The following is a 23,683-nucleotide window of genomic DNA, read 5'->3' on the forward strand; positions in this document are numbered from 1 at the left end:
AGCATGTCATAGCACTCGCGATATATACCAGCGGATCGTCGCACTCGAAATACGAGTGGTCGTCTCGTAAAAAAAAAATTGAAAAAGAGAATTTCGAAAACAAATCTCAACACCAGCACCCTAAAGGCTATAATCTGTTTAATTCATAAAAAATATTAATTTTCAATATATTTATAAATTAAATTGACTTTTCTTTTTTAAAAAAATCTTAAAAAAAAAAAAAAATTATATATAAAGGGACCAGTCAAAAGCATATCCCCGATCATCCAGCATTATCCAAATCGCTATCCACAGACAACCTGTACGGACGCCACACCCCACCTGTCACGTGAAAAGTACACGTGTCGGTTAGTTAGTGGTTCCTTCATAGGGATTTGTCACGGGAAAGCTTGCCTAACAGTTTTCCGATAAAGATATACTTATTTTTGGGATATAAAATAAAATTTTCAAATTAAACGATATTTATTTATAGAGTAAGTTAGACACGATTTCACGAATTTTTATCTGTGAGACGGATCAATTCTATCAATATTCAAAATAAAAAATAATATTTTTAGCATAAAAAATAATATTTTTCATGGATAACTCAAATAAGAGATCTGTCTCACAAAATACGACCTGTGAGACCATCTCACACAAGTTTTTGTCTTATTTTCTAAATGACCCTCTCTTTGCTTACATCATAAATAATTGTGTTAAAATGCAAAATATTTTAAAAAATTGTTTAATATATATGTAATGATTATAAAATTTGATACTTAAAGAAAAGTCTAATCTATGAAATATTAATTTTATTTGTTTTGATTTTTATTGATTGATGTTTTCCACATCCTCAAAAATGTATTCTTATCCACAAGGAGTGACCTTTAAAGTTGGTCGTACTCGTACCTCGTTGGAGTGCAAATGAAAAAATAATTGAGCATTATTAATTCGTTGAGTCTTTAATAAAAAAATAATAATGATAAATATGTTAAATTATTTTTTATTTAATTAATCGAACTTGTAGAACCCAATTATTAATATGAATTGATATTTTAAAATGTAGGGATCGGTTTTCTGAAACTTTTGAAAAATGGAGTAAATATAAGCCTACTCTCTTGGGTTATATCGACATACCATCCCAAAAAATTTGTCAGTATCTAACTTTCTTAAGTATATAAGTCATTTTTTATCAGTTTAATATATCCGTGTTAGACACTTGTAACGTATTCGGATAATTAGATCGAGCTGGATTGAGCTCAAGTTTTTTATATCTGAGTAAGCATTTGATTATTTAATTTTTGTTGATGTATAAGATATTTGAAGTTTTAATATGTTGTGCATTGTATTGGAATATTATTTTTGAGCAGTGGAAAATATGAAACGGATAAAAATATATTTGGAAATATAGTGAAGATAATAATGCTTGGTTTTGTTTTAGAATGGGGAAATGATTGTTGGAATAGCAAACGAAACAAATCCTTATTTCATTTCAAAATTTTTGTGATGAGTACATTTGAAAATAACAAAATTTATCTAGATTTTTGAGAAATATAAATTGAATTTATATAATATTAAAGACAAGATAATCATCAATTCATTATACAATATGATTTTAAATAATAGAACTTATGAGGGTCTTCAATAATATAATGTATTTTACATGCAAAAAGTAATCCACAAAAGCCGTATCAAATATTATTTTCATTCTCTTTTTTTCCTTCATAAAATTGCACTTGTTAGGTATAGAACAGCGGAATGCAGACATACACAACAAATGAGAATACAATTTCTCCCATTTTTCCTGAATATACAATCTATAGAGATCCTTTTTTTTTACAGTTGCTACTTTGGTGATCTCAACAGATTATGTAACTCTCCATNTTCCTTTTTTTTTTTTTTTTTTTTTTCCTACTGATAGACATAGGCACAAGGAAAAATAATAATAATACCACTAATCCCTTTTTTTTCTTGAACTAGACAAATTAGCGTAAAATTTTTGCAGATGTACTCAACTTGTGTTTTTATTGAAGTTGAGGAAAGCATCCACTCTTGTGCATTTGGCGGCGTCGAGTTCCCACTTCGAATGAACCAACACTAGCCGGATCTCAACTTCAGATGTGAATCCATGCTCTCCGAGTCAAGAAACGAGTACTCTGCTATTGTTACATCGTTATCTATTGATTACATTCTCTCTGATCTGTCCACCGTTAGCTGTCGCAGATGCTTGAGCCGTTTGATTATTTGCCCAAACGAAGGACGCGCCTGCGCGTTACTGCAAATGCAAAACAGCTTAAGTTAAACTCAAATGCGGGAATAAACTTTTTCGAGCAGTCCCATTAGAACTTGAGTAAGTATATCGTTATAAACAAAGCACCACCTGTTCCAACACTCTCTTATTATATCCGCCACTGGTGGATCTACGGTAGGAGGGACATCTAGGTGTCTACCCTGGAATCCAACAGCTCCAACAACTTGCATTGAGTTCAGTTCTGTCCATGGAACTCGAAGAGTTGCTAATTCCCATAATATGACTCCAAAACTATACACGTCAGATCTGGAATTTGAAAAGTATGTTTCCATCAGAGAGATATGACTATGACATTTCTAAAGAGTCGAACTTAATGGGTAGACACAATCGTCTCACTTTTCATTAGACTGTTCGTTCCTTAGAACTTCTGGTGCCATCCACTCTGCCTGCAAATTGGAGCCCAATAAAAAGTAATTCTTGGGTTGAGAGATTGTGTGTCATAGAAAGGGTATTCTAATAACAAGCTATACTAGGATACTAATGAGGATTACCGTTCCCGCAACTGATTTTGAAGATAGAAAAGTGTGATGCTGCAACCTTGACATCCCAAAATCAGAAACCTGGCATATCGTTCAAGAAAACACAGTTTAGAAGAAAGCGATGAAAAATCGATTGACAGAAACGATAGTTCGGAAGGTTATTATTGGAACACACCTTAACAACCCAGTTTTTATCAACTAGGAGATTTGGAGACTTCAGATCTCGATGCACAATGATGGGATGCCTAGTATGCAAGTAATTCATACCCTTGGCCTGCAAGAAAAAAACACACGTACGGATGAAGCAAAAATTTGGTTAGTGAACGGAGAAGGAATTAATAAGATTAATACCACATCAAGAGCCATTTTAATTCGCCTTTGTTCATCAATATGGATATGTGGACGGTGAAGTAGCTTATATAAACTACCCCTGCAAGTCAGATAGGGTTATAAGTATTACGAAAAAGATAAAGTATGCAAAGAACTATAATAATTAATTATGTAATATCCTTGAGCGAGTTATGTGAGGATCATGAAAGAGATCATCAAACATTTATTATAAAATATGCCAAAAATTCTAACATAGACAAAACCATCAAATGATGATTCTGCTCATGTAAACATTCTTTCAACTAATGAGGCAAACCTTGGAAGTAATTCCGTCAATATGGACATATTTGGGGGCTGCGTCACAGCACCCGTGAGAAGAACAACATTAGGGTGTCTCAAACTCAACATGATTTCAACCTACAATGGAGAAAAAAAATTTAATTGGTTTAGAACTACCAAGCACCTGGTGCGTCATGCAGGAGACAGTTTCCTGATTTGTGCTTACTTCACATTTAAATTGTGTGAGTGCATCGCCTGATATATCTTGCTTCATAAACTTCTTTACAGCAACTTCCTGTTGATATAGCCATAACAATATCAACTACAGACAATGAATATCGTGCAAATGGAACATGTAATACGTAAATAAACACCTACACCCAACATAATATCTTACAGAGCGGTATTTTTTCTAGAATAAAAAGTAAATAAATAGTCAGTCCAACTCTGTTGCACCAGCAGTCCATTTCTAAGAACATGTCAACGATCACATGCCTAGAGCTGTTTTAAGGAAAGTATCAACCATCTATCAGATCATGCAAAAATGATAACTTACTGTGCCATTCCACTCTGCTCGATAGACCTCCCCATATGACCCTGCATGATATGAAAGGAAACTGAGATGCGCAGTTTGACACTTCATCAACCCCAAGCAAAGATCAAAACCTCCCAACAGATCTCAGGAAGCACAATACAAATCAAAGAACTAAGATTGACCCGTAGTTAAATACATTATAAACCATTAATATTTATCCGTCCTTATCACCATTGTTCGTCAAATCAATACTGCAAAAAACCAAAGAATTAAAGTCTTGCTGATTTAAAAAGTTGCCTGCCAACATAACTTATAACAGAAGCCAAAACCTACAACTTTTTATTTTTCGAGAATAACCAAGACCTACATGAAGTGTGGCGGCGGATACATGGAGAAAATAAGGGAAATACATAAGTGTGGCGGCGGATACATGGAGAAAATGTCATACTCATGCATGCAACCATTATGAGGAAATACGACTCTAATTAATGACCCTTACCAATACCAATGCGTTCACCAATATGAAGATCCTCCCATAAAATTTCAGCAACTCCATTTAACACAGGATTCATTTGCGCATTGTGAATCATGTCAGCTCCTGACTGGTCACTGCATCCTATTTCCAGTTTTTCCCTGTTTTCAGATAAATTAAGTTCTTCACGATCAGTTGCAGTACCGTCATTTGCGATCACATTATCGGTTCTGCCTTTGACAAGAATATGTTCGCCTTCTTGAGTTTTGGAAGATGCCTGCAACCCTGTAGACTCCAATTCAAACTCTTGTCCAGCCATGCCTTCAGCTGATCGTTTTCTTCTGCCATAATACGGAATTTGTTTGTCCAACCGTAATCCGGTAAAATAAACAGGTGATAATTCAGTTTTGAACAGCAATTCTTCACGGGCCGGTACACAATTCTCGGAAATAGCTGTAGAATATTGTCTAGGAATTTCTGATTTTTTGCCAGCAGTGACAGCAGATGTGGAAACATCTTCATTTTCAGAGCCTTGTAAAGCTGACTTTTTGTTTCCAGGAAATGAAGACAGTTCATGTTCTCCTCTTGATGGATGATTGAGATCTACAATCATACACTCCAATGGCTCAGTACGGATCATCCCGGTTCTTCTAATGCCCTTCCTTTTAGTGTTGACAACAGTTGAGGATGATTCTGATTTTGAATTTCTGGTTTTGTTAGTTCCATCCACACCGGAAGAAAATGATTTGACTCTAGCTCCTTGGTCAAATGCAGTAGATGAACTTTTGTTTATCCCTGTAACAGGAGAAAAATGTCTTGCATCTAAACCAAACGTTTGATGATGGCCACTTGGTAACTCGGCAGGGATGAGAGTGCCAGGAGCACCCATAAGATCAATAATGAACTCGCTGCAGCAATTTTTCAAATTAACCATCATGTACTAAAGTCAGTAAGCAAATGCCAAAATAATGTTTCTAGAAAATTTCGAAATACATGCAACATGATTAACTAAAAAATTAAGAAAGCCAGGAAACAGGGAAAAAAAAAAGAAAATAATTTTGAATCAGAATATCAATGCATTGCATTGTAGTTATTGGAATTGTAAATTTGGGTATCCGATAGCCTATGTTAATACGCAAACGAGGCACATACTCAAACTAAGAAAACTGAACAGCACAGCATAGAACTTCAATTTTTTCATACTAAGTTTTCAGTTTATCAAATGCAATCCCATTCTATCCCCAATAACGCAACAGAAAAACCAACATACTCAAACCTAACTTCCATACCAATTAGTTGAAAAAGTAGAAATAGCAAAATAAATTTGTAAAACAAGACTACAAGATCTTGGTTTATGAGATGACATGTAGGAAAAATAAAATCGTTCAGTTTGGAGAACTAATATACGTGTAGCCTACCCCGCAACTAGCGGGAATGCACTGTAATGATGATGATGATGATGAAGACTTCAAGTAAGATATTACCTTCCATTATCCAATTTTATCAAGTTTACAGCTCCTTCATCAGTTCCAGTATAGTAACTGCCCTTGACTAGCTTACAAGGAAGCTTGATCCTATCAGCGAGTACCTGTAAGCCAACATTTAAAGTCACTGTTGAACAGGATATAAATTTTTTGGAACACAGAAATCCGGTACTAGTTTTATCCAAACATCATGCCTCAGTCAGAGTGAACAGCACAGCCGTCATGTTAAAAGGTCAATTTATAATGAAAAAGATACGTACAAGGGATAGAAAGGCTATCACAACTACCTTAAACAGTAAGGCCCTGTGGCGCGAATGTCCAACATCAAGACAGCCAAGGGGAATGACAATTGCGTTCAAACGCATGCGCAATTCATAATTCCTTGCTCTCCACCTTCTGAACATGTCTTCTACGTCATTAACTGGGCCTCCCATTTTGTCTACAATAAGGTCAGCCATTTTTTGAACTAACAAACTTATTTTCAGGCCCCGATCAAGGTCTCGGTATTCCATGGACATGAAATACACTCTTTCCTCAAGTTTCCGGAGTTCCATATCAATTGCACGATTGACTAAAACAACCTCGTAATTGGCATCATCCAAAACAGAAATTGCTTCAAGATCTACCAGTGATGGCATTTTGGCCTGGACCACCAAATTCGAACTGGTTCCACAAACATCATAGAATCCATCCAATACTTGTTCGTCGTAATTGACAACATTGGAGCTCTGCATTGAGAATATAGACACAAAATAATTCATCAAAATAATAGCTAAAACACCTCAATTTGGAATCTGTTGCTTCGAGTCATTCTGCCTTGAGAGGCGGGAGGGCAGCAATAACATAAAATCAATTGCTTTAACACTATCCTTTCAATCAATGATAAAGAGTACTGACTGAAAAGCGTAAAATAACAGTGATATTCAGTTCAAAAGCAAAATGATAAGAGTCACAGTGCTTAAGATAAAATCAATGACTAAACTAAAACATTGAATTCGTCATAAAATTACTGTCACTTGACAAATAACTCTAGTACCTATAAGCACACAGCACCCACTGAAGAGCGTCTGTTTCTTAGTTTCTAATTCAACAATTTCACCAAAAACTTGTCCAATTAGGGATTTATAAACCATAATAACAAAACAAAGTTACAAAGTGATTGATTAATATTTCGTCCCCGCTAAATGGGTATGGACGTACCTGCAACAATTTCCTTTGCTTATATTAAGATAATACCGAACTAATGTATAAGCTTTATTTAAAAAAAATTTATTTATTACAGCTAATGTATAAGCTTTAAACAAACAAATCCCGTGATTTCATATCCAGAGCTCAAAAAATTAGCAATCAGGAACTTTGCTGAGTTAAATGCAAGATCTCTAGTTGACCGACCCACAATCAAAACATACTCAATTCAGAATAGATTAAAATATAAATCAATGAAAAAAAGTTACCCAATATCGTAGAGATAAAAAGTCTGAGCAGCTCTGAGAAGGAGAAAATCCGAGGCTAATCTGCTTAGCAGCGTCGATCTGAGCGGTTTCCGGGTCATCGACACTTTGCGCCGGATCCGACACGCTGATTGCCAACGCCAATTGAACCTGAAATTCCTCCTCGAAGAAATTGAAACTACTTTCAGCCTCGTCGGCCAAGGACGACACGGCCGCTGGCAAATCTGACGGCGATGGTAACGAAGATGTCGGCGGCAGAGACGGCGTCGTTTGCTGATGATGATCGCCTATGTGAAGCTTCCGCAGAAAGTGTTTCACCTTCGACATGTTCAACGCTCATCGACCGGGAAAAAGTCACCGCTAAATATAATAGACAACCAGACGAGTGAAATCAATCGCATAAGGCTAGAGTGCGCAGCGGTTGCGTACGATTTCTGAGTTTCGAGAATGATGGAGTCGCGAAACGGTGGGCGTATATTAGAGAAGAGGTGAGACGCGGGTTTTAACTTGCGCAGTGGATCGGAAACAGAGTGGGGGCTGGAGTTACTGAACAAGTCTTGATATCCAAACCACCCAGCTAGAAAAAATACAATGGATATTAAATTACATTTTAAAACTTTATTTTTGTTATTTATTTATAAATATATTTGACAAAATTAAGGATTCGCTATAAAAGTAAATTATATATTTTAAATCATTGATCAATAGAATTATTACAAGGATTTAATGCAACTGGCAGAAAATTTATTTTATTTAAGACGCCATATACATTAATACAAGTTTTTCAATTACAAAATAATGTCATAGAAAATACAGCAAACATACGTACAAATTTACGTGTGAATAGTCATAGCTAATATGTACCCATTTTCAGGAAAATTCTCTGATGAAGTGTCTAGACCGCACAAATTACTTGTCTCACTGGCGTTTATAAATAGTACTCAAGCATCTTCTCTAGTTAATTTAATAATTTATTCACAGTCAACATTTTTCTTAGTCATTATTTGTTTTTCTGACCTAAACATCGGAAGAGTTGCGTCTTAAAACAACTCCGACGGGGTTTCTATGTAATGAAGAAAAAAAACTCTAAGAAATGCACTAAATCATAGATTTATTTATTTTTCACACATATTTAACAAATTAAAAAAAAACAAAAACAAAGTTTACAAACAACAAAATTCATGTTTTGCCTTATCTAATTCATTCAATTTTAACTTTTTTACAAGACTTAGCTATTAAGAATGCAAAAAAATCAAGAAAAAAAATATACTAAATATAAAAATATGACTGAAATTTTTTTTTTTTTACATATTTGGGACAGAATAAATGTAGATTTACCCCAACAGAAAAAAAGGAAAGCTGCAAATTGAAATTAATGAGGGAAATTTAAAATAAATATTTTTTCCCATACATTTTAACCAGTGTCGGTGGCCACGATTAACCAGCCTAAGTAATCAATGTGACATTATTAATTTCATCTCGTCCTAAAATTAAGATTATAATTATGGCAAAAACTTGTGTGATACGGTCTCACGGGTCGTATTTGTGAGACAGATCTCTTATTTGGGTCATCCATGAAAAAATATTACTTTTTATGCTAAGAGTATTATTTTTTAGTGTGAATATGTGTATGATTGACTCGTCTCACAGATTAAGATCCGTGAGACGGTCTCACATGAGATCCACTCTATAATTAATTAGTTATTTCATTAATCAAAGCGTAATCAGTAGATAATGGAGTCTTTTTGGATTGACTTTCCGGGAGGCAGCAAAAAGTGATCAGTCCACTGTTATTAATTTAATAATTATTTGAAAAACACTTTAATAATGTCGATTATTTTACTGCTTAATTGATAAACTTGTGTAATTAAACCAAATTGTTGGTCAAATACATGAAAGGCTCCAACGGATTCCACAACATATATGTCAATGATGGGTTTAGTACTCTTTTCATATCGACGAAAAATTTAGGATCCGATTCCAGCAAGTGTCACTAATTCAGACGTAGGTTTTGAAATTGTCATGACCCTGAAATCATGAATAAGATCGTTAGAAGGGGGCCAAGAGGGTATCTCGACATAGCTCCTCCGACGATCAAGTCAGAGACTGAGGATATAAAAGGGAGCAGCTAAAGATGCTGCTGAAAAATAATATAGTGAATGAATAAATCGTACGTTAAAACATGTTATTTATAGGATGATACATGGGCCCTTGACAGGCCTTCCACCTTGGTATCTGGTTTGGACCTAACCTTAGTGGGCTCATCTATGAGATATCATCTTTAATGAGAAAAATATTGTATAGTCAATCAGTAGGTCTCGTGTGAGACCACTAATCTATATATGCGGACAGGTCGATTCGATTTATACTTGTAGCTAAAAAATAACATTTGTTTTTCATGATTTGAGACGAGATCCGTATCATAAAATTGACACGTGAGACCGTCTCATAAAAGTGTTTGTGATAGTTAAAAACATAGAAATGGAATTATGTTGTATGATTAAGTGGGATTTATTGTTAAAAATAAATAATGATAAAAAAGATTCATTTCATCCTCTTTAAGAAGGCTGTCCGTTTAATAATTTGTAACTCACCACCCAGAATATAAAATGTTGGGTCGGTAATTGTCTACAAAACTAGAGTCTTATCATTTTTTTATCGTTTGAGTTGATTGGAGTTTATTATAATTGAGTTGGAACGTAATATCTCGTTCCAAACTCGAGATCTTATACCAATAGAACTATAAATGATCAACTAAATACTCACATATAACATGTGCATTTGAAATCAAAGCCACTCATATCATTCATTCAACCTCAAATACAATATGATATTTCAGACTCGACTTGACTCGATTCGAACTCGAGCGGACGCAAAATAATATCTGAGACTCGAACGCAAGCATACAAAATGCATACAAAGCCAATCCAAGCATGAGACAAAAAGCCATCTGTGTCAGCAAGTTGAGAAAGAGAGGAGAGAAGCAAATAAAAACCAAAAGATTCCAAGCTTCGGTGAGGTGGTACACGGCCATTCTCGGTTAATGCTCAACTGTTCTTTCTCTTCTTCCATCACACAACTCCAAACATCTTAAAGTTGAGGGAAATGTTGTTGGCTAATTTACAGTAGAAAAATTAATGCTTGTAATTTGTAATAGAAATTAAATACCAGACAAAATCAATAAAACTTGACAAAAACTTGTGTTAGACGGTTTCAAAGGTCGTATTTTGTGAGACATGTCTCTTATTTATGTCATCTATGAAAAAGTAGTACTTTTTATGTTAAGAGTATTAGTTTTTATTGTGAATATCTGTTAGCGTTGACCCGTATCATTCGTGTGATCGTTTCACAAGAGATCTAATCATAAAACTTAAGTCGAGATATTGCTAATCTAGGTAATTTCATACTGATCGGTAGTCGAAACCACGAAGATGAGTATGATGAGGTAATTCGATGAAATCCTAATCCAACCATGAAGATGAATGATTCGATTGTATTTGTGCCCTGAATTTTTTTTCATACAAATCCGAATTTCCTATGATCAGAAATGATAGGGTCGAAATCGGATGAGAAGGGGTAAAATTTGATTTTCGTCAAATACAAAAAACTATACTAAAATTGAAAAATTTTCTTCCTCATGAGAGGGAGAAGAGTAAAATCCCAACACTTTTTTTCAAACACGAGAAGTAATAAAATTATTACACACTTGCACATGACTTGATTCATCGTATAATAACTAAGTATGAAAGAAAAATCATCCACATTGACTTTATTATATAATTTTCACAAAATTTTTGTGATAATATAAGCATATCTCTTATTTGGGTCATTCATTATTTTTTAGACAAAAAATATTATTTATTGTTATAAATATGACTAAGATTGGCGGATCTCATACATCAAACTTTTCACAGAGTAGTTCTCTTGTGAGACGGTCTCACGAATCTTTATCTGTGAGACGAGTCAACCCTACCGATATTCACAATAAAAAGCAATACTCTTAGCATAAAAAGTAATAATTTTTCACAGATGATCAAAATAAGAGATATATCTCACAAAATACGACTCATGAGACCGTCTCATATTAATTTTTGTCTATTTCACATGATGAAACGCAAGAAAAATTTAAAAGGTTTGTCCATTAAATATTTACATTTTCTTAATTTATGCACTATTGTTTACATAATCGATGTATCCAATATTATAACAATATATTTATCGAAGTCATCCCGCTAGATTCTCAACCGAGTCATGAGAAATAAATGCACCAAACCTTTCTTTATCTTCACTTCACCAAATTTATTTCTTTAAATTTTGAGAATAAATCACCCTTTATGGTTTTATACAATCTACAGTTTCAACACACACACAACTGCTAGTCTGTCACTTGATATTCTTGAAAATGACTGATGACAGAGTTTACTCGTCGAACAAGCAAAATGGCACCGCCGCCGCAGCAAGCCACCGCACCGCCGCCAACAACCAACCTACCCACTTCCCTGCATCAACCAAAACAAACCCAATGCGCCACCACTACCGCCCCACCCCGACCTCCCAGAATCGCCGAAACTTCAGTTGCCGCCGCTGCTTTTGCCTCACCTGCTTCTGGGCTACTCTCCTCCTCATCGGAATACTACTCCTCGCGGCCATCGCCGCCGCAGCTTTCTACATACTCTACCATCCCCACCGTCCCGCTTTCTCCGTCACCTCCGTCAAAATCTCGTCTTTCAACCTCACCACCACCCCCTCCGATGAGACCACCCACCTCACCACAAAAATGAACCTAACTCTCTCCGCAAGAAACCCAAACAAGAAGGCCATATTCTACTACGACCACCCCATGTCCATCACCGTACTGTCTCCATCAATCATTATATCAAACGGGTCATATCCAAACTCCTTCACCAGCTCTCCGGACACCATTTTCATAATCCACTCCACAGTGGTACTCAATTCTCAGCTTCTAGATGTGGATTCAGTGAACTCCTTGAAATCAGATCTGAAAAGGAAAAACGGGCTGCCAATCAAGATTGTCATAGATACAATTATGGGGGTGAAATTGGAAAAGCTGAAGTTGAAGAAGATCGGGATCAGAGTTAACTGCGATGGGATTAAAGGTTTGATGCCAAAGGATAAAGAAGCAGCATTAGCAAATTCCTCGAATGCGAAGTGTAAGGTTGATCTCAGAATCAAGATCTTGAGATGGACATTTTAGTGTAATTATGATCATTACTAATTTTCCATAATTTCTTTGGTATTCTATTTTAATTTTTATTTTTTTTTCTTTTTTCATTGTTATCAATTAATTATTCTGACCATCATATTCCTACCTCTATTTTCTTTCTTCCGTTTCATTTCTTTTTTCCTTTTGAAATTATATAAATGTATTTATCTTAGCATTCAATGGTTTTTCTGCGACTATTCTTCCGTAAAAATAAATAGAAAAACAAATTTTGTATCCCAAAGTTTTTGGGGATTCTATTATGATTAATGAAAGAATAGGGGTCAAAAAGAGAATATTGAGTACAGTGTATAAAATATAAATAATATAAAATTCTGATGATTAAATCATTTTTATTTGCAAAATTATATTATTTTTTTTTAAAAAAATAGGTTTTTTTACAATAATTAACGTTATATCGATTTATATTTTATTTATAAAAAATATATACAATAATCCCAAATTTAATTACTCGAAAAATTTCAACCACACAACTAAGTTAAGTGTCCTATGTTTTCTCTGAATATTTACTATATTATTCCTGTGAGTTTTCATTATTTTAAGATTAACGTAATAAAATAATAATTTGTGAATCGATCGCTACGAGTTTCTGGTCATCTTCGTGGGTAATATTTTCTTGGACTTTTTCGTTGGGANATCTCACATGATTTGATTTAATTAATATTTATTTTTATAATATTGAGTGAAGGAATAAACTAACTCCCAAATGCACTGTATGCAAATCTCTAGGCAAAAGTAGTGAATACTATTTGAATATCAATAATAATAATAATGACTAGTAACAAACCATGTATATAAAATATTATGTGCATTGCCTTTTAAGGAACGTATGATCAACTATCAGGATTTTGATATTTTCTACCAATATTTTTTGAGCGAGTTTGTCACAAAAAATTTATCTTATTCAGTTTATCTGATTAACATGATTTACAAACTATTAAAGTAATATTAAATTTATTTAATACACATCAAAAGATAAACCTTGCCGTTTCTCATTTCATTAAAAAAAAATGTATTTTCTATTCCATTTTGTAAAACAGTGCCTCGGTCTTGCAGATATAGTTGAAATTTCACCATAGATATCTGACATGCTCCTATAAAAATAGGTGGGACTTAAATAATCCAAATAATATTGCCTGTACTGAATTTTCAACCAATGACATCATACAAATGCCCTATCTTGACTTACTTTTTATTAGTTGGAACCACAGCTTCTACATTTTTCTCTGAAATTAAATATCTAAATCTAATTTTTTTTATTTTTAAGAGAAATCAGATATTATGCCACAATTAAATCAATAGTATCTACATCCATCAACCACATTGGGTAAAAATCTTCCATCCAATATGAACGAGAAGGATGATATAAAACAAAATGTGTTAAACAGTGCATTAATCTAAATCTAAATTTGACACATGAGATAAAATAAAATGCGCTAAACAGTGCATTAATCTAAATCTAAATTTGACACTATATAAGTCATCCTCTCGTCTTGAATTACTTTGGTGTTCAAAAATTATGTCCACAAGGTCGTATTTTAATGTGTTTCAATGATGTAGGTCATAAATTAAATACATGAAGATACTTAACATTGTTTGGAACTTGTCATGAAGTTTTCTTTTATAGAAATTAATTTAAAGTATCATGGGAAAGTACTACAAATCTTATTCCCAGCTTGTAAATCCTTAATTTTCCCAAAATTTTATAATTTTCCATGAAAGAAACTCTTACATATTGGATGTGATGAAATATAACAAAATTGTGTATTCAATATGTTAGTATCATCTCAGTGATAGATACAGATGTGAGCACAGTTGATAGACAACATATCAAAACTATATATATATATATTAAAAATGTGAATTTTTATATAGTAGAATAGTATATCATCCACATGAATAAATGGTTTTTCAAGAGAGAAAGGGCAACTGCATTGCATAGTTGAAGAGCTCAACTTCTAAAAACCGAACTTCAAAAAGCAATTACTAGATTCCAAGGTATGAACTTACAAATTTACACAAACCATATACCCAAAAACTTCATAACAACAAGCTGTCGCAAGTTCGAGATAAACACATTACTCACTTAAACCCGTGATCTCCCATCACTCGGCTTTCTACAAGCCATCGACTTTTGAAGAAACTGAAATTCTTCCATGGATTTTTTTTTAACCCTATTGATCTTTTGCTTTGCCTTGGTCGCTTCCGTCAAGTTCATATAGCTTCGTTTATTATAGTTGTTGTTGCTATCTTCTGTTATATCTGAAGTAACATTGTTTCTTGAAATTGGAGTAGTGATAATGGATGACGAAGTCGAGCTTTCTTCGTGCCTAAAATCAGAACTCGGGCTGGAAGATGAATGATTAGCAGCTTCTCCTAATATGGGTGGCGGCTTTGCTGATATTCTTGTACTGATGTTGTTTTTCCTGACTTTCACTAAAGTTGGTTCGGCTGATCTTGGATGAATATTTCTTTTGGTGGACTCTATGGAGGTTTTGGAAAGTGGAGTTTTGCAAGAAGCATGCTTGTTCGATTGCTCCATTAGCCTGGTTTCCCAAGGTTTTGCAGCCATCCAACGTTCTAGCCAGCTCCAACCCCAGCTTTTTTTATCCAATTGGTTGTTTTTCACCCGAGAATCAATGCTTTGGCTTGACTTCTGCTGCTGGATAAATCAAGAAAATAATCAAAACGCAACACACTTAACCATTCAATATAAGCCTCCGTACGCAACATATTCATTTGAAATTGAAACTTATTGGACACGAGGGAGAAAGGGTTGACTGCCTAGTGCCTCGCTCGCCCTTGTGCGGTTTGCGCTCACAAAAAACAGGAGAACAAAGATTAATCCAAATCTTTTGCATACACAATACCTTTTGAGCGAGAGAGTATGCAATTGCCCTTTCTCTCTTGAAAGCTCCCTCTTGCCTCATGTGTATCTTTGCCTTAATCTCCTCAAGAGTTCCTCTACTTCCACACCACCCATCCTGAAGAGTCCAATAAAAAACAATTAATCGTCAACAGAATAAGCTGAGAGGCGATCTAATGTAATCGGGAGGTCCTTACATACTAAATGGACCTTTTTTTTTTACTGGAACGGGGGATGATCTCTGCACATATATACCCAGAACCCATTCAACCAAAACTCTACACCATGGGTTCCATTAGCAACTAATTAGCATTAATTCCTTTCTAAGTAAATAACCAAAAATAAAAAATAAAAATCGATGTGCGATAAGCGTGCTACCACCCATCATGATGGATCCGGCACTAGTCCTCAACAAATNTGTCTTGAGAAAACTCGGGATAGAAATGGGTGAACCAAATGGCTAAAAAAAAATAGTCGAGGCAAGAGTTTGACTCTTTTTCCTTAAAACGATATTGCCCCGCCCCGGTGCTCACGGTTGTTGACAATTCGTTTCCCAAGATACAACGACTACGACTTTAAAATAGTAGCACTACAAATTTCAAAGCCACACGAACTTGAGATGTTTAGAACGCTATCAAGATGGTATGCAAACTTTCTAGTTTCGAATTCTAAGCGTTAAACTTAAAAATCCAATAAANACTACAGCAGCCACTGCGGCAGTGAATGCATCGTTATTGTTCTTCAGTGACATAGAATCAAATGAACACTCCGAGCCGCCAACAAATCTCCCATTTCTTCTGAAACTTTTCCACGAGGACGCACCAAAATCCCCCAAAGAACTCTTCCTCCATAACCTCCATTTGCTGCTCTTCTCCCCCAACTTTTCCTTTAAAACATGTAACATCCAACATAAAGATCATGAATGAAGTGAAACAAGATGATACATGACAAAAAAAAAATCAGGAAAAAACGCAAATTTAGTCAGAATCTGCATGAAATATCTGTGGGTTCTTGATCTTACATAGTAGTCATCTTTTGCAGGCTTCTTGAGTCCTATCAATGCTTTAACCCACTTCCCCGAAGCACCCATTCGAGAAAACCTCTGAAAATAAGCAAGCTCCAATTCCTAAAAAAAAATCTAAAAAAAGAGCAGGAGAGAAGACATAAGGTTTGTTGAATTTATGAAAGTGGAGAATGGAAAGAGACGCGTAGAGAAAGACGAACTGAGAATCAACTGTTCAGCCTAAACACAATGAAGCACGGGCATTGATGGAAGACATGTGCATAATTTTTATACCGGAAATTGTCCTTCAGCCTTCGGTAGTCGTTTTTTTGTTGTTCAGTCCCTAGGTATTTTTTTAGTACCACATTTTCACATAAAGTGTACCACATTTCCACATGAAGTGTACCATAATTTGTATGACATAGTACCACAATTTTGTGGCTAGGGAGTGAACCCAAAGAAGTGTTTTGATTGGAGATTTTTCACCAACTTCTCCATTTTTATACTGACATTGGTTTTTGAATTATATAATTTTTATAATAATTTAGAAATTTGTAGATATATATTATTTTGTGAATCAATTATTGTTGTTAATTATATATTATTGATTAATTTAGTTTTTTAATCAAAATTATATAATTAAATTATTAATATTATTATTAATTTTTTTATAATAACATGATTAAAAAAAGTCTCGTGACATTCATATGTGTTTAACAATTATATTCCAATTTAATTACATAATTTTGAGAAAAATAATTAAAAATGATCAATAAAACATAATTATAATTATTCAATAAAAAATACACGACTAAAAATATCAACATTTTACCTAAAATTAATTAGCTGTAAAAATGATCGTTTAAATGTATTTTAAAAGTTATATACTGAAATAAATTTTCGAAAGTTAAATACGAGTATTGAATTCTGAATTCCAACTCGAATGTTTTTCAAATCCATTGATTTTAAGTTTTCCGACCATGAACATTTAATTATTTTTAACATATTCAAGGCAATTTTAAATTTTGAATATGATACTTATTTTCCAAAAGCAACAACAGTTTTTTTTTTTTAGGACAAAACTTGTTCAAAAGTGATTGTTTTGTAGTATCCAAGAATAGATTTGAAATTCAAAAAAGAGAAAGGGTTGTATTCCCGCTCCATTGATTGTGTTTGGCTCTAATTGCAAGGATGGGACCCAAATAACTGAATGGATCCTGAAAAGGCTCAACCCGTTTTATGCAGACAAACAAATCCCTAAAGTTTAGAGCACGAAAATTGCTTTGTCTATGCATTATATTTGTCTTCAAAATAAAGGCAGATAAATAATATGCACTAGAAGAGGGAAAGGATTTTGTTTTGAAGGTAAAAACTTGAGTGTGACGGTCTCACAGATCGTATTTTGTGAGACATATCTTTTATTTGGGTCATTCATGAAAAAATATTTACTTTTCATGCTAAGAGTATTATTTTCTATTGTGAATATCGGTAGGGTTGACCCGTCTCACAAATAAAGATTCGTAAGACCGTCTCACAAAAAACCTACTCTTGTTTCAATTAAAATCGATGGTTAGAGTTTCATTTCAATCCATCTTAAGATATTAAAATGTGATATTAGCCATTTCAACCGTTTTAGTTAACTAAGATTCTTTTTTAGACAATGAAAAAGAAATATTTTCAACATAAAATACTAGAGTCTGACAATTCATTAGTTTATTATATCGAACTTGGATGAAAGATTTTGTTTTTGAATTAGATATATGATATAATTAGGGAGAGATTTTTAAAAATAATATTTGATGTATTATTTCAAATTCATCATAATTATCATTATATTTACATAAACTAACAAATAGGTGAATTAGAAATACACTCGAAATAAATTCACATGAAAAAATAAATACATAACTTTAAGTCCTTCGATCCAAGTATAACCTTCTTGTTGTTAAAATCAATATGACCGGGTCGCACCAAATCACACCCAAACATTTCGATTTCGATTTCATATTCCATCAGGATCGAAGTCACCGATTTTGTGTGTGTAATTTTATGCTCATGGTATATAAATGTGTATATATATATATAGACACACACACACACACACACACACACGGTAAAAAGTCATTAATCATGCAGAGTTGATAAATTATTAAATTAGAATATTTTCGATGTCTTCGATTGAATCCCGACATTTGCATTGGATTCCTTTGTCAGTGCTGGACCACTCGTATATCAACAAGAATATAATATATATGGCAATTTAAGGTTCAAATTTTGCGAAGCATAATCGGAACATACAAATTTCTTTGTTTTTTCCCTATAAAGTTGGTGAAAAAGTTGGTTTAGAATCATCATTTCTTCGTAGTTAACACACTTGATAATCATGTAGTTGAACTTTCAAATTGGAATTCGATGTTGTTTAATTTCTAGTGAAACAAATTTTAACTTGTACAACAAATTTATGACTTATAAATTTTTTACTCGTGGTTTGAAATTTAGAAAGTTGGATAGAACCAAGTATAGATAAATTATGAGTAATTTTTCAGTACAAAAATTGTGAACATTGTGTTCACTGGTGGAGCTAAGCCCCATTTCTCCCTCAAAATAATAAACGATGCACATAATTCGAGTAAAAAGATGAGTGATACACTGAATTTCTCCTCCGATCCCTTGTTATTACTCAACTTGTCTGATCTCAGATTCAATCAGGCAAGACACGACAAAAAATGGCTAAATCTTATACGGGATTTTGTAAGATCGAATGCTTATTATTTTACAAAAACATATATTTGAGAATAATGGTGGATCTCAGATCTTTCAAATCAATAGTTATTTAAACGTAATGTTTTGATAGCTTTCATTGTGGGGAGATAATTATCGCAACTCAAAAGATGGAGAAGGGAACTTTTAAAAGTTTCTAAACCTGTAACTCCTATCATTTCATGGTATAAGAAGTAACCTACTTTGGATTCGTCTGTTTAAAAATCTTATAGAAACTCAGGAAAAAGTAAACAATCAAAGTCATACTACAATATCTATCTTTCATTCACATATCTTCTACTGTTCAACTTCAATCGCCTATGTTGAAACGAAAAATTAATGACATAGATAGTTAAAATCGTAAAAATATGATATTTTTGAATAATATTTTAGTTATTATACTTATATATTATTATTTTTATACGACCAAATAGAATCTTTTGCCTATTTCTTATTTATAAAAATACTAAAAAAATAAAAACAAATCAGATCACAGAAAATCATAGATATCCAAAAAAATATCATCATATTATAGAATATTGGGGAATGGAATTATTATTATTATTATTATTATTATTACATGTTTAAGGCGGGGCACAAATATTTTTTGTATTAGTTCAATCTTTTCATCAGTTTGGACTTATCAATAAAAATGGAAATGAGATTTAGGAGGTGTATTCATTCCATATTTTTAAAGACTTTTAATGACTTTGTTTAAATGATGGACTTTTGTGAAGTCGATGGATTATTATTGATTTTTATAGAATCTCATAAAATTATAAAACAAATTTCATATAATCTTATATACTTTTTTTCAAGATTTTTGTAGACTTTTGTAAACTTTTTCATAAAATTATGTGAATTTTGTAATTTACAGTTGTGATTTAATTTTTTTTATTAATCTCTTTTAAATAATTATTGGACATATATAACATCTTCAATTTTAAATTATTTTTTATTTATGAATGTAAATAAATTTTAATTAGTTAAAAGTCAAATCAATTTAATTTGTGAAAAACGACAAATGAACTATCAAATTTATTGAAATCAAAATTTCAATTCTTTATGTCAATTCAACATATTAAAGAACAATATTTTCAAAATTTCATAATAAAATTTTGTTAATGGAACAATAAAAATAATGAGTAGTCTTTCATAAAAAATATCAAATTATCAATAATGATTAGATTTTTTTTTTATAAAAGACTACTTATTATTTTGATTGTTCCATTAATAAAATTTAATTATTAACTTATCAAAATATTGTACATCCAAATCTTTAGGTTGAATCAAAGATTTTTTTGACATTTTATTGTTGTACCTTATGATATAATTCTTGTAATTAATAGAATTTCATGAAGTCATTAAAAGTTTATTGACATATTGAATAACATATGACTTTTTAAAATTTTATAAAAATTTACATATAAATATCACTAAACTTTTATAGAATATATAAAAGTCTAGTTTGAATACATCTAGACTTTTAAACTCCATAAAAATCACTAAAAATCTAGAACCAATTCATAGAAAGCTAAAAGATAAAAAAGGATGTCATCACGTGAACGATTGATCATCAGTCGATATTTTATTGAAATATTCAAAATAAAAACTCATCAAAGAATCAATGGGCTTAAACAAGGGATCATTAGCAGAAAACTAATGGAGATTTCTATTCTAGATAGATTATATCTGCTGATAGTTAAAGAACTAAATATTTCTAAAGAATTACATAACACACGAAAAATACATGATGAAATAATTTTTCATAAAAATAAATAAATAAAAGCTATTAATTTTAGAAATTAATGGTAGGAGATTAAAAAGAGCTAGGGAAATATGAGACATGAAGTTGGTGGTAAAAAGATATTTTTTCCGAAAAAAAAAAAAATTCAACAACATATCAAAAGTTTGTTATTTATGAGGTTGAACTTTAACTAATAACTAGCGACCAAGACAAAAATTGTCCTTCTATTACCCAACTATCTGTTCTCTTAAAAAATAAGGAATACATAATTGAGTAAAATTAAAAATACTTTAATCTAAAGGCAAAAACTTATGTGAGACGGTCTCACCGGTCGTATTTTGTTAGACGAATATCTTATTTGAGTTATCCACGAAAAAGTATTACTTTTTATGCTAAGATTATTATTTTTATTTTGAATATCGGTAAGGTTAATCCGTCTCACATATAAAAAGATTCGTGAGACCGTCCCACAAAAAACGGTTCAAATCTAAAACGTAAATAACTGGATATTTAAGAGAATATTGAAATAGGGTCTTTTAATATTTTCCTTATCCGGCTGCTTCTTTAGTTTCCTTTTTTAATCTGATTTAATCATATGAAAAGTCTGCGGAACACACATACACGCTTGCAAAGACCGCAGCAAAATCAAAGTGTCTGTTGATTTTTGTGATTGGAACTGATATATTCACTGAATCAAGAAATGCCCAGATTGTGTTGATGTTAACCTGCCCCGCCTCATTGATCTTTTTATTAATTTTTCGTGAATTGTCATTATAATTTTTTTGTGAAGATTGAATTATCATCAGTTTCAATTTGATTTTAGTATCTGTTAGAGGAGCGATTAAATTGATCACTGTGAACAGAATGGAAAGCGTGGGTAGCAAGTTCAAGAAGATTTGTGTATTTTGTGGAAGTCAGCCTGGCCACAGGAAAGTCTTCAGTGATGCTGCTACTGACTTGGGAAATGAACTGGTTGGTATCCTTTACCTTTAATGGGAAAAAAGATTCTATCTTTTTGTTGAATCTTTATATTTCTTGGCTGCAATTGACTTGTTAATTTTCCTTGGTTCTGAGTCAAGGTATTGACTTTTGGGATGATTTTTTCCTTTACGAAAAATGGGATTCTACTTTTGTTGATTACAGCTTTTCAACGACCCTGTAGGTGTTTTCAAGAATTATATTTGTCTATGCAAGTGTTTTTTCCTTCACTGTGGCATTGGGATTCTCATGTTTAGTGTTCAACCTTGAAATACATTAAATCATCTTCATGCTGTTCCATTTATTTATTTCTTGTTATGTGAAAGATTTTGTGTACTCTGTGAATGGTGGGTGGTTGCAGGTAAATAGGAAGATAGATTTGGTGTACGGTGGCGGAAGCGTCGGGTTGATGGGGTTAATTTCTCAGAGAGTCTTTGATGGCGGTTGCCATGTTCTTGGGTGAGCTATGTAAAAATAAATAATAAAAAAAAAAATGAAATGCGATTGATATTCTATGCTGTAAGATATCCTTGACCCGGTTTTTTGATATGCAGAGTAATTCCCAAAGCTCTAGTTCCCTTTGAGGTACACTTGCATTAGAATTTACAGCTTCTTCTTAGTGGACTTCATGCTAAAATGTTTATTTCGTTTGTTAGTTTTTCATTGAGCAATCAAGATTGCTAGGACTTGGCTATGTTGCGAATCGAATAGAACTTGCACCATTGTCTATTTAACTTATGGTTTGATATTCCGAATCCTCATAGGGGACCTTATATATTTGTAGTTTTTATCCATTTATTTATTTTCCTGACGAGGTACTTTATTTGACTGACATTGACAGATATCAGGCGAAGCTGTTGGAGATGTGAGAATCGTTTCAGATATGCATGAGCGTAAAGCTGAAATGGCTAAAGAGGCTGAAGCTTTCATTTCCCTTCCTGGTAAATGAACATGAAAAGAATGCATAAATATTTGTTTTCCCAATAAATATGTTTTTTCTTAAAAGCATTCTGAATTTTCTAGGAGGATATGGAACTATGGAAGAGACTATGGAAATGATAACTTGGGCACAACTCGGAATTCATAAAAAACCGGTGATGCATCCATCTTTATTCAAAGATAACGGATGGATTTTTTTTATTACTTCTTGATATGTGTTGCTTTTTTGGACAGGTTGGTTTGCTAAATGTTGATGGTTACTATGATTTGTTGCTCAATTTGTTCGACAAAGGTGTTGAAGAAGGCTTCATCAAACCAAGTGCTCGGCAAATAGTCATTTCTGCTCCTACCGCCAACCAGCTTTTGACTAAGATGGAGGTACTCGAATATGGGTTTTCTTTAACACTCAAGTTATTTGCATCACTGATGTTTTTGTTAGAATTAATTGTCGAGCTTTGGAATTTTGCAGCAATTTGCTCCTTACAACGACAACGTCGCCCCGCGTGAAAGCTGGCAAATGGAGCAACTGGGTAGTTACACACCTGTAAGAAAATCAAAATGAAAATCTTGTTTGACGTAGGCATTATATTCTCCCAGATATATGATGTCTTTAATAACGTGTGTGCCACTGTGGCCGCGATTCATGATTTATTACACGTCAAACCCTTTCATGTATTGCACGAAAAGATAGTGTGTGATATTGTCTTGAGATTTGTTAGTTGGTGATATATTTATTCGACATAGTAAGTTGAGAACACAAGCCTGAATTGATAGGATTTCGATATCGGTAATACATTCTCACAGGGTGATCAAATCGTGCCCACTCGG

At 33.1% G+C, this 23,683-nt stretch overlaps 4 protein-coding genes across 5 annotated transcripts; 2 read left to right on the top strand and 2 right to left on the bottom strand.

The window, feature by feature from the left end:
- Positions 1–1,668: 1,668 nt before the first annotated feature.
- LOC140989695 (serine/threonine-protein kinase EDR1-like) lies at positions 1,669–7,882 on the bottom strand. 2 transcript variants are annotated; one of them, XM_073459030.1, is made up of 13 exons: positions 7,324–7,882; positions 6,157–6,597; positions 5,870–5,973; positions 4,413–5,293; positions 3,931–3,975; positions 3,605–3,669; positions 3,416–3,516; positions 3,121–3,199; positions 2,945–3,043; positions 2,782–2,850; positions 2,627–2,676; positions 2,360–2,536; positions 1,669–2,254 (listed from the first exon to the last, which is right to left on the bottom strand). In XM_073459030.1, exons 1-13 carry the CDS (start codon positions 7,645–7,647, stop codon positions 2,164–2,166), a joined length of 2,526 nt encoding a protein of 841 aa, XP_073315131.1. In that variant the 5' UTR covers positions 7,648–7,882; the 3' UTR covers positions 1,669–2,163. The 2 variants fall into 2 exon arrangements, with proteins under 2 accessions (XP_073315131.1, XP_073315129.1); XM_073459028.1 differs by having other exon boundaries at positions 3,605–3,673; positions 3,935–3,975; positions 7,324–7,881.
- A 3,647-nt stretch (positions 7,883–11,529) lies between these two features.
- LOC140990265 (NDR1/HIN1-like protein 13) lies at positions 11,530–12,700 on the top strand. The gene has a single exon (XM_073459873.1). The coding sequence runs from the start codon at positions 11,723–11,725 to the stop codon at positions 12,533–12,535; it is 813 nt and encodes a 270-aa protein (XP_073315974.1). The 5' UTR covers positions 11,530–11,722; the 3' UTR covers positions 12,536–12,700.
- A 1,798-nt stretch (positions 12,701–14,498) lies between these two features.
- Positions 14,499–16,701, bottom strand: LOC140990137 (protein IQ-DOMAIN 6-like). The gene is made up of 4 exons (XM_073459715.1): positions 16,450–16,701; positions 16,132–16,314; positions 15,433–15,573; positions 14,499–15,224 (listed from the first exon to the last, which is right to left on the bottom strand). The coding sequence occupies exons 1-4, from the start codon at positions 16,516–16,518 to the stop codon at positions 14,649–14,651; spliced, it is 969 nt and encodes a 322-aa protein (XP_073315816.1). The 5' UTR covers positions 16,519–16,701; the 3' UTR covers positions 14,499–14,648.
- A 4,773-nt stretch (positions 16,702–21,474) lies between these two features.
- Positions 21,475–23,598, top strand: LOC140990710 (cytokinin riboside 5'-monophosphate phosphoribohydrolase LOG8-like). The gene is made up of 7 exons (XM_073460543.1): positions 21,475–21,910; positions 22,278–22,375; positions 22,471–22,501; positions 22,758–22,857; positions 22,940–23,010; positions 23,090–23,233; positions 23,325–23,598. The coding sequence occupies exons 1-7, from the start codon at positions 21,803–21,805 to the stop codon at positions 23,415–23,417; spliced, it is 645 nt and encodes a 214-aa protein (XP_073316644.1). The 5' UTR covers positions 21,475–21,802; the 3' UTR covers positions 23,418–23,598.
- Positions 23,599–23,683: the final 85 nt, after the last annotated feature.

Source organism: Primulina huaijiensis, chromosome 12, assembly GCF_012295235.1.
Source record: "Primulina huaijiensis isolate GDHJ02 chromosome 12, ASM1229523v2, whole genome shotgun sequence".
Taxonomy (NCBI): domain Eukaryota; kingdom Viridiplantae; phylum Streptophyta; class Magnoliopsida; order Lamiales; family Gesneriaceae; genus Primulina; species Primulina huaijiensis.